Below are 12,513 nucleotides of genomic sequence, written 5' to 3'. Positions count from 1 at the left end.
GCAATTTTTTTTTATTGTAATTTGTTTTCAGAGGGAGTATTTTTTTTATTAGTTTGTTAATTGAGCTCTATATTATTTAGAAGGTTTTTATTTGTTTTCAATATAATTTAATTTAATTTAATTTACAAATAAATGATTTATCCGAGCCAGCGTTTATTTATTTTTTTTAGTCAAGCTTTCCAACAAGGAGACTACGTCGAATTGAAGTGGCTTAACAACAGTACTTCTTTACATAGTAGTGCACTATGTGATTTATTTTATTTTTTCATAATAATTCTGAACTTAACCTGACGAAATAGGAATATTGCCTAATTCCTTTTAGCATTTTTGATAAAGGCCTCTAAAACATTTTAGAGAAACCCATTGGCAGAAAACTCCCAGGGAACCATCAACCATCATATGCATCAAATCAAATGAAATGACAAAGTGTTAGGAGGGGGCGGAGGTAAAATTTATCAGAAATATTTTAAAAAATTATAACAGCAGAGTAGGAGCATAAAGTATCTTAACAAGTCCGAAAGTTATTTGTCTCTTGTTATTACGAGAATGGAGCTATAACCCGTGGTACGGTAGGGTCTTCATTAAAACGGATGCTCCTCAAAGCTACCTAAAGATCAGTTATAGGCAGAACTCACTTGAGAATAATTGCCCAACTACGACTCTCCGGTAAATATGCAATTACTCTAAATGTCGGTGCACACAAATATACTTTGGACCCACAGAAGCTTTGCCCAGCTTGTCATGGAACGGCCCTGGAGGATTGTTTCCATTTTTTGACAAATTGCCCCGCGTATCATGAGAACCGAATCCGATACATGCCGAAGCTAAGCAATATTAGCCGAAATCAGTTGTATGAATTTCTTTCTGTACCCTCAGGATTGGACCTTAAACTGTTTTTTATATATTGCTATGTATTGAAAATCCGGGGTATTATTAAGGTGTTTCGTCATCTGCCCCTATACCTGGTCAGGGTATCCTTCTGGGAAGCTTTTAGCATCCTCGCATGTGAAAACATCTGTATTAAGGTGGATCCACATGTTGGCCGCACGCCATGGCTCGGAGGCTCGTACAAATGCTCGGCGAGCCAAGTACGGACCATCCACATGTCAGTGTTATTCAGAGAGGCAAACATGGAGGACGTTGAAGTGTTTTCAGTCATTGCACTTGGATTGTATTATTTTTATTACAAAAAAAGGAAATTAAATATAAATAAATAAGATTAAATATAAAACTTATTATAAACAGTACCAACAAACACCTTTAACCCCCTAACAGCTCTCAGTTGCAACTAGACAAAGAACAATGGTGGAGATGCTACACGAGCGCTCTCACGAACCCCTTTGATCTGTGTCCAAAAACCGACTCTCGACGGCTCGGCAACGAGCCTAGGCCAACCAAGCCGAGCCACCTATCCACATGCTCCCGTATGTCTGAGTTCGCCATGGCTCGGCCAACATGTAGAGGCCCCTTTAAGTTTGTCACATTACCAGAGGCCCCTGAGAAAATTAGATTGGCTAACCTTTAAGTTACAAAAATGATAGTTTGGGACGAGGGACCAGAATCAAATTAACCAGGTGCAGGCCCTTCCTGGACAAGTCAAACTTTTTCTACACATCCTCGGTCCTGAGGAGGGGGACGCCTGCCTCGGGAGTCTTCGGAAATCGATAACCAATCAGAGAAGAGATTTAAAAATAAGGTAACGCCCAAAAAGAGGAGTGGGAGAAAAATACAGAGAGGGAATTTAGAAGTGATATAGGACACTCAACAGGAAGGCTTAGACGAGTGAGGACAGTCAGGAGGCAGACTCAGAGGATGCAATTCGATCAGACGAAGGCCAGGAGACCTGGACATCCCTGATGAAACAGAAGACACACACGGCACTACATCCCACGGCATCAGCAGCTATAAGTATAAATTAACTAAGTAATCATGTAACAATTTATATTTTATGGCAACCTTTATCTGAATCATTTGAATCATAATAACAAATTGTAAATAAATACTTAGTTTCTTTATATAGTTTATATATTATTATATAACCCAATATATCACTCTTTATCATCCTATATAATTAATGGTAACAACATTTTATAAATATAAAGGTATTTAATTGGTAAACTGGTAAACACACAACAGCCTTTGGAAAGGAATACAATTATAATAATAGTTTTTCAGGGCTCAATTTATAATCAATTAATTAAATTATTTTGGATAATTGCCTTCAGCGATTATCCTGGCATCCCAAGTAAATCAGCTACTAGTACATAGCAATATGTAACCCAAAACCTTTTGCTTAGATATGGACACCTATCGTCCCAATAGGAGGTATAATTTTTGTTTTTTAATATTATTAAATATGAAGTGATGTTTTAGTTTTACTGTTTTATTCTAACGAATGTGGATAGCCCAGCTAGGGTATATTGTTTGTTATTAGTTTATATAAACGATCTCTAACTCATCATTTTAGTAAAATTACTACAATTGATTATCTATTTCACAGGCTAACTCTATTTGTACGGGGGTTACTCCATAAACAAATAAATTATTATTATTATTTTCTCACTATTGCGGGTTGAGTATCTGAGGTGGGGGAGCTAGAAGTCCAAGCACCTTCATATTTTGTTTATTTATTTTATCTTTTGAAATATTTAAAACCTTTCGTACTATACCTGCTGTGTCTAAGAGAACCGACTGTTGAGCCTCTCTTAGTACGTCAACTGGCACTCCCAAAGCATTCACGCCTGCCACTGTGGATTATGGTACGAGACCATTGATGGATAATATCATTGGAGTAGTGGTAACTCCCTCCAAGTGATACAATTTTATTATTATTATTATTATCCGACAGTGCCGTTTGCTTTTAAAATATGCAGATGATCAGGGTTGCGGCCAAAAAATAACAAAATAGTTTTCGACTATTTATTGTCCGACGTTTCTGCCCACTTTGCAGGGCTTCATCAGGGCTAAAAATATAGAAAAACAACTAAGAGCATTACAAAAAGTTAAATTAAGGTACATAATTATGAGAGATAGTTGACCGTGGATGATAAATGAGGAGAAGATGGTTGGGGGTGCGGTCAATGAAACACAAATAAGTATGATTAACTTATTTTAATGTGCCGACGTTTCGGCTAGAGTTTCTAGCCTTCATCAGGGCTAAAAACAAAACAAGATAACAACCACATTAAATTAAGGTAGGATAAATATTATGTAAAAAATAAGTGATAAGAAAATTATACATAAAAAAAAGGAAGGAAGACATAAAATAGTCTTCCTTCCTATGTTTTTATACCCTCCTCCCCCCCCTAACACTATGTCATTTCATTTGATTTGATGCATATGATGGTGGATAGTTCCCTGGGAGTTTTCTGCCAATGGGTTTCTCTAAAATGGTAAAAGGAATTAGGCAATATTTCTATTTCCAAGTTCGGAATTAAAATAAAATAGTATTAATATAAAATAAACAATGGTAAGAATAAAAAATTACGTAAAATATACGGTTAAAATTTAAACACACTAACAGACGGAAAATGAAGAAGGAAGTTGAAATTAAATAAAGGTCGTGAAAGAATAAATACAATTAAGAATGATGATATTAAATAATAATGAATGAGCAAAGAACAAATCAGTTTTTGTTCAGCCAGTAAAATCGACAAACAAAATTAAAATGTCTGTTTAAAATCTTCCTCGATTGTAAAGCTTACTTTCCACTCGGATGCTTCGTGTAAACATAAAATTTTAAAGAGGGAACTACGGGAAACCCTTCTTTGAACTCCCATAATAGACTGCAGAGAAAAGAGTTGTCACAAATAAATAACAAGATATTTGTTAACAACCCTCAAGTTTTCCAACAAACCTACACAGTCGTGTATAAATATAAAATTGTCAACAACTGATAAGTTTAATATTGTACAAAAGATATTTCCGCTCGAACAGCTCGTAAGGAAAAAAAAAATGTGAGGACCAGAACTCGTTACTAAGTTTCTTTCCAACTCAATTTGAGGGGGGGGCGGGAGACATAGAAAGGAGAAAGAAAACAACATTAAAGGTTTGACATATTAAAAAATATATATTACAAAATAAAAACGAGATAAAATTTTCTCAAGTTTATTAAAATTTAAAGCAAAAACAAAGCATTCGTAAAATACAGATAATTATAGCGAGTACGTTGGTCGATGTACGACATGTCACAATCTCACAACAGGAGAGCATAACAAAAAAAAAGGCAATCCTTCCCCGCCGGACCGACCCCATTAAGACCCCCGGAGCGACATTCCTACATCACTTTAAGTATATAATCTACTAATAATACATAAACATAATTTTACAACTTCTATTTCAATTAATCATTTTATCAACATTACTATTGATTGTATCAACACTACTAGAAATTGAAATAGAGATTGTAAACTAGTAAATTTAAGAATTTCAACTGTGAGAATATTGGTATTTTAGACATTGCGATGAAGATTAATTTATTGAGGGCATAATGTTTCATAATTTAAGAAGTTTTAAAGAAAATTGAATAATGATAAATAATCTGACAAAGACAAAATGTTCTGCAATTATATTGATTATCAATGTTTTGGCTGTGATAGTGTATTAAGACCTCTGAAGATAGTCGGAATGCCCGAAACGTGGAGTGTAAAGATAATAAAAAAAAGTGTTGTGACAAAAAGGTACTTATTAATATAGAAATATTTCTATACTTATTGAGGTTATCTTGTTCTGTTCTTAGCTCTGAAGAAGGCTAGAAACTCTAGCTGAAACGTTGGTACAATCAAATAGATTACACCAACTTATTTGTGTTTCATTTTGACCGCACCCCCAACCATCTTCTCGTAATAAAATTTATAAATATACAAATCATTACTTTATTATTATCAATATTCATTCTGTACAATTATTTACTTCAATCAGGATATTCAGATCCTTTATCACTGGTGGTTATCTTGTTTTTGTTCTTAGCCCTGATGAAGGCAAGAAATTCTGGCCGAAACGTTGGTAATAATAAATAAACTTATATGTGCTATTCTCTGACCGCACCCCCAACCATCGTCTCCTCGTATAAATAATAATAAATATAAAATTAGAATATAAAGAATAATTACATATTATCAGAAATTGAGAAAGAATGAATAAGTGAAGATAATATTATATAATGGAAGAGGAAGTGACACAGAGAAACAAACACTCTAATTAGATTTAATAAAAACCTCTCGCTACACCATCGCGCGGTCTTTTTTTTTTTGTTTATTTGTTTTCTTTTTTTTATATAACCAACAGTAGGAATCTGAAGTCTATAACATTTAATATTTACAATAAACGTCTTAGTAACATTCTATACACATGGATTTATAAATTTTAAAATTTTATATTTCGTTTTCCTAAAATAAGTAATTCATATTAAATATAAATTAAGCTGTGTTATTTATACCTTCAGCTGTTATTTTAATTAAACATTGTAAAACTTTGAGTAATACAAATTAAGAGTGATCATTCAAATAGAATATTTTTCTTCAGATATATCTTTAAGAAAATAAAATGTGTTTAATATCATTAAGATGTTAAAGAATAAAACAATAACTTTGTAATTACATAGTCTTTATCAATTTATAAATCAAATTTTCCTCAATTTCGACTAAAAAAAAAAAATATTTTCGTTAAAAATCTAAAAATTTGATAAATGAAAAAATCATAACAAAATATTAACAAACTGTAATCGGATTCTTTTGAAAGGTCAGATCAAGTTATCTTACTTTTAACACATGTTGATTGATATTTAAAGCGTTAAAATAAAATCTTTTTATAAATAAGCTCTTTGTCATCATTGGCTTCATTTATGGCTGTTTTCAACTTTTTTTTTTTACTTCTTTATTTAATTTAATATTTATTTTAATTCATTATTAGATAATTTATTAAATTGATGTTAATGACTGATTTTGAAATCAGTCAGAAACATTAATAAATATGTATCTATATTAATTAACAAAAATTTTAACATAATTAAGATTTTATATATAAGATGGTCAGGGTTGCGGTCAAAAGAGAAACAAAAATAGTTTACAACTATTTATTTTCCGACGTTTCGCCCAACTTTGCGGGGCTTCATCAGGGCTGTTCAAAGATAAAGGTTAAACAGCTTAAAATCTTGAAATTAAGATTTTAATTTTGTCAGTCACCACATTTTAAGATCTTAAGATATTTTAAGATTATTGTTTACATCTTAAAAATTAATTAAAATATGAGAAAGCCCAAGTAAAGGGAACAGTGAATAATGATAATGATATATTAACAGTGAATAATGATATATAATCACGTTTTACTGCTTATCATCATTACACTTGGCGAGGTTAATATGTTACGTTAGTCCACTGTCAAGACGTATACATATGACAGTTAAAAGTGTCAATTAACGCGATAGTTAGTCCATTCACATTACTTGTACTCAATCAACTTTCACACCAGACCCAGTGCGGCATATTGTGACAGTGAATGCTGTCATGACTGTCACTATCAAATAGTTATATTAAGGTAGTGGCACTTCTGCCGCAATGACTGAAAGTCAACAAATAGTTTACAGTCAAAGGATATACATGTGAAAGTTAACGTGGCAGTTGCTTCACAGACATCACTTGTACTATCAACTATCACACCAGAGTTAGTTCGACAGTACAATCATGACTATAAAAACTATACAGTGATAGCTATAATGATTCTCAAGAGTTGTTATGTTGACTGACATATTTGTTTTTTTATAAACAGAACTATCTTCTTTTCTATTATGCTTATATTTCTTTATAACCAGATCGACATTACATCGTTGCTATGACAAATTTATTTACTTGTTTCGATTGTAACAATCGATAATGTGGGGTTTTTAGTCTCGATAAAAGACTACAAAGACAAATATTTCAAAATTTTAACAGAAATCGATGGATGATTAGATTTGTAATGAAAAAAAAAATTAGTAATATTGCATGAGTAATTAAAGATCTGATAATATTTCCTTTCTTAGAAGCTATTAGTATTGTGTTGGAACCAAGTTATATTTAATATTTGTAAATTTACTTGAATTTATGTTAAATAAAATAATTTCATAGTCAAATCAATTAATTGAGGTAATAATTATAAGTATAATTCAAGTTTTAAATAATAATAATACTATAGCATTTAAATTTGTTTAAATAATTAAGGTGTGCGATCTTATAATAAGGTAACTAAATTGTATTAAGAATTGAAATTTATGGCATCACCGGATTTTTAAAGACTGATATATTTACCAAAGAATCTTTAGGAAATTTGTATTCATAACAGAATAATTTTGATAGTATGTGAATCTGTTTGAACGTAAATCATTGTTATTAATGAATATATTAACATTTTAAAAGTTTTCATTTTGTCAGTTACCATGTATTAAGATCGAAAAACTAATTTTAAGTTAGTAATAAATCCGTTAAAGTTGTTTGAACTTAATAAGAATAAAAATATTACGAAGTTATTTTTTTATCAATTTCTTATATGCAGTATGGAAATGTTGGCTACACTGTCAGAACTAGTCTGATAAGGTTACAAATGTATAAAATAAAAAAGTATTCTATTGAAATGTTTGTTTTATTATTAAAAAAAAAACTATCAAAACATTAACTTCAAATGAAATAACATACTTTCGTGGTAAAAAGAGTAATGCGGTAATGTCATGAGTAATTAAAGAATTGATGACATTTGATTAAATTTGTAACAGTCCGTTTCTTAGCTCCTAACAATGCGTTGAAACTAAGTTAACAGTTCTATTTGGACTTATTATTAATGTGTAAATCAATTTTACACTAAATGTACTGATTTACAGTTATAAGTTGGTTAGTTATAAGTATAATTACATTGTAAAATAATAATTAAAACATTATGAAACTATAGTTTGTATATGGTTGATCTAAATCGTTGAAATAAACTATATATTTCAAAACGAATGATTATTTGTTGTGGACACAAATCTCTATGTGGCACATTTGACAAAATATTTTAATTTGTTTCATTTTTTGGACGTATTTCATAGATTACATTCTAGACTGGGTTACTTTGAAAGAACCCTTATGCATTGGGGACGATCTGTGGACAAAAAATAACCTAAGAAAACAGTACTATCTTTGAAGATCTAATTATATAATAAATTAAAACTTTTCTATTTGTCGGAATAAAAGCAAAGCAGTTATATATTTAGTAGTAATACATTTTTTGAATGTTAAGTTTGTTGAAGTTTTTTTATCAAATCGAAAATTTTTATAATTTAAAAAAAAAATGGATACATGGCAGAGTAATATTAATATATAATGGACTGACCTGATATGGGACTCCTGATTAGCTGACGATGAGGTACGGCCTTGGTCTCGGCAGAGACGACACGACAGCCCCCGAGGACCATCATAACAGCCCCACGAACGAGCACTCACTGACTGACTGTCAGCCACTCACTGCCTTCCAGATCCACTCAGGGTGGCCACTCGCTTCGGGGTAGTTCCCCCACCACCGCCGGCATCCTAATACTCCTATAATAATTTCCATTAGAACTATAATTAACAAACATATAAAATTAACTTAATTTTATTATAAAATTTTAAATTAAAACACTTAGATAAATATACTGTTTAGTCATTCATTCGAGTTATGTTGGTATTTTAAATATTTTCTGTCTAAATAAACAAAACAAGTAGTTTTCATTTATTTTATGGAGTTTATCAATGCTGCCGATTTTCGGATATTTTTTACCTTTGCAGATTGTCGAGTATTCGGGTAAAATGGATTTACGTTATATATAGTTGTACTAATGCAGTGTCGCACAATATTCAATTAACATTATCCTTCGTTAAGTCCTTTCTTCTCAGCGCCCCCCCCTTTCGTTTTCTTTGTTCTTTTTCTTTTTTATTATTATGTTTTGCTTTATTTATTCAACTATCTATCTGTTCGCAACCAATAATTTCGCGGATGCCCCTCACCTCCAGATATTATAGTCAAGAGATTCAACAGAACAAGCATCTCAATACAAAGATAATAATACAAAAGCCCAAGAGGAGAGAAAAGGCAGTTATTTCACCCCAATTTTTTATTACTTTAATGAAAATTATGTATAATTACTAGTCTAAATTGATGAGTCTGCCAGGTATAGGTAGGGGGAATAAAAAATGGTGGATGTTTCAAAACGTTAAAAATAATTAATTTTTTATTCGTAGCTCTATATCTTTACAACTACCAACAACAATAAAAAATCAAAGATAGCATCATTTAAAGTAGAATAAATTTGCTAAAATGTAAGCCCTAATAGAGCTATTTACATTCTCGAGTTATTAAGTTCTCGAGATATAGCTTTTTATAAAGTAATATTTCATAAAAATGTTGTATGGAGCGTACTGAAATATCAGTAGTTAGTTAATTTATTTTGAGAAATCTATATCACAGAAAGTATGTGGCGTACAGATGTCTATTAGCACTTAAATTATAGCTAGTTAATTTAGCTATAATTTATGACGTTTATTTTCTTAGGAGTAGTAGTTTTCATGAAATTTGATAAAATAAATTGATTTATAGTTGTCGGGACCAATTTTCATTTGCCAAATTTATATTTATATGCGAATATCATAAAAACTACTACCCCTACGAAGATAAGTGTCATTAACTACTTTATAGTAACTTAAATTTCCTTTATTTTGAGTGTTGGCAGACATATGTGCGTCTTATGGATCTATAGATATATTTTTTCAAAAATCCATCATTTTATACGAACAATTTGAAATTAACATTTTGTGAGTTTATTTTGTCAAATATTATAAAAACTACTACTCCTACAAAGATAAACATTATTAAATGTTTTATAGTAAATTTAACTATCTTTAATTTGAGTGCTAGCAGACAACTGCACGTCCAATGGTTTCTGAAATAAAGTTTTTCATAAATCAAACTTATTGTCCGAACAGCTATAAATCAATTTATTTTAGCAAATAACATGAAAAATACTCCTGCGAAGGTAAATGTAAAAAATGGTAAAAACTACTTTATAGTACATTAAACTAGATTTAATTTGATTGCTAATAGACATCTGTACGTTACATAGTTTCAGAGATATAGATTTCTCAAAATAAATTAACTAAATACTGTTATTTCAGTACATTTTTATGTAATGTTGCTTTTTAGGTACTATATAGATATAGTTTGTATTGTTTTAGAATTGCTAACAGATAAATATCTGTGCTCTCCGTGTTTTAATTAATTAAAGAATTTCCCAACCTTCCGATTCAATAATTACCTCTTGTTAAGGTTTCAAATTTTCAAATTTTATCGATTCGGTGTAAATATCTTGTGAACAAAGGAAGCAACAAACGCTGGTATGGCGTTATTTGTAGCTTTTGTACAAGTCTTTGATTCGCGGCAAACGTGTAGATCCAGCAGAAGTACTTAAATTTGATTCGATAGAGAATTATCGATATGTTATTTTTGATATCCCTGACCTCTCAATGGTTGAAAATATCGATAGGTTTGTTGATATATCAAGATTATCGATTTGTTTAAACTATCGGTATATACATCCCTAGTGCTAAGTATAATTGTAAATCTATAGGTTCAAATAAAGTGAAATGATTTCCTATCTAAATTTTTTTTATCTGAAACAATTCCTTTATGGTAGTTTTAAAGTGACCTGGACCGTGAAAGATAATCGAGTAAGCAAGAACAAACAACATTAACTTTTTTTTTATTTATGTTTGTTCACGTCCTGTTTCATAAGTTTTTTTTTTCTTATTTCATATTCTCCGGACTAAATGCAGATTATGTATTTCTTTTGTTTGTTAGTTTCACTTAATATAAACAAAGTGAAATTAAATCAGTTGCTTAGCAAGACGTTCTGTGGCCCGAGGCGCAATTTCGATGGAGGGGGGCAGAGGAAATTTACATAGTACAATACTTTCTGAATTTCTCAACTATAATAACTTTATTACTTTTAAAGTAAATGCAAGACAATAAACCATAATTATGAAGATATGAATTTTAATTTTATTTAATATAAAATGTTCTTTGAGCACCATTCTATCGTATAATTCTGTTTGGGAAAAATCAAGTAAGATTCTATCTTAACGTCTTTCGAGACCCTTAAATACGAATTTTTCATACAAATTAAAATTACGAATTTTTGGAGGACATTTTTTTCTTTCGATGTTCTCGAAAAAAATCATAATTCCTCACAATATCATTTAAAACAAGTAACAATTTTGCCATAAACATCTGCTGAGCACAAGGTATAACACACTTTTCCTTTTAAAAAGAAAATAGATAATTTACTACAAGACTCCAAGAGAACAAAAAACAAGTATGTTATTTCACCCCAATTGCTGCTTATTTTAATGCAAACTAAGTATAATTACTAGTCAAAAATGGTAGGGGGGATAAAAAATGTCGGCTGTTTCAAAACGTTAAAAGAAAATTAATTTTTAAATATAAGAAGATGGGTTAGGGTTGCGGTCAAAAAAAGAACAAATACTTTATAATTATTTTAATGTCCGACGTTTCGCTCCACTTTGCAGGGCTTCATCAGGGCTAACGTGGTTGCAGTGCTCCATTAGTCCTGATGAAGCCCTGCAAAGTGGGGCGAAACGTCGGACATTAAAATAGTTATAAAGTATTTGTTCTTTTTTTGACCGCAATCCTAACCCATCTTCTTATATTTAAGTTTTACGGCCAACTATATATACATATACATATAAAATTAATTTTTAATTCGGAGCTCTATATCTTTAATCTTTAACTACCAACATCACTAGAAAACCTAAGAGATCATCATTTAAAATAGTCTAGATTTGCTAAAATATGATCCCTAATAGAACTATTTTCTTTCACACTCAAATTAAAGCTAGGTTAATGCATTATATAGTAGTTTAAGACGTTGATCTTTGTAGATGTAGTAGTTTTCATGATATATGCTAAAATAAATTGCTTTATAGTTGCTCGGACAAACTTTTATATGCAAAATGTATATTGTACGTGAATAGCTCTTTTAGGGCTAATATTTTAGAAAATTTTCTCTACTTCAAATGATGCTTTCTAGTGCTTTTCGTAATTTTAAAGATATAGAGCTCAGAATGAAAAATTAATTTTTTTAACATTTCGAAACAACCGCCGTTTTTTATTCCCCTTATTTAACCTATACTTGGCAGACTCATCAATTTTAAAGAGTAATTATATATACTGTTCATTAAAGTAATCAAAAATTGGTGTGAAATAACTGATTTTTGTCTTTTCACCACAAACTGAATTGGCACTTCGGGAAAAAATATTGTTGTTGTTGTTGTTGTTGATCGTTTTTTAAAGGCGTAAAACCCTCTGGTCATCAACGCCTATGGGATGATAAAAGTAAAAAAATAAAAAAAATAAAATAAAAAATAGAAAAACAAAAAAATAATTAAAAAAAAAAATAAAATAAATAAAAAATATAAAAATCGAAGAGGAGTTATAATTTATAAAGAAGGCGAT

At 30.5% G+C, this 12,513-nt stretch overlaps 1 protein-coding gene across 2 annotated transcripts in view; it reads right to left on the bottom strand.

Annotated features, from left to right (window-relative positions):
• Window positions 1-8,492, bottom strand: part of LOC106677279 (uncharacterized) — a 179,062-nt gene extending 170,570 nt beyond the window's left edge. For both annotated transcript variants that reach the window (XM_014415103.2, XM_067052955.1), the window contains exon 1: window positions 8,341-8,492. In XM_014415103.2, coding sequence (XP_014270589.1) covers window positions 8,341-8,425 — 85 coding nt within the window. In that variant the 5' untranslated portion in view covers window positions 8,426-8,492. The remainder of the gene's footprint in view (window positions 1-8,340) is intronic.
• Between the last annotated feature and the right edge of the window lie 4,021 nt (window positions 8,493-12,513).

The sequence above is a fragment of the Halyomorpha halys genome, unplaced genomic scaffold (assembly GCF_000696795.3).
Source record: "Halyomorpha halys isolate HHAL.00 unplaced genomic scaffold, Hhal_1.1 Scaffold92.1, whole genome shotgun sequence".
Classification (NCBI taxonomy): domain Eukaryota; kingdom Metazoa; phylum Arthropoda; class Insecta; order Hemiptera; family Pentatomidae; genus Halyomorpha; species Halyomorpha halys.
This window is presented reverse-complemented; position numbering and strand designations above follow the sequence as displayed.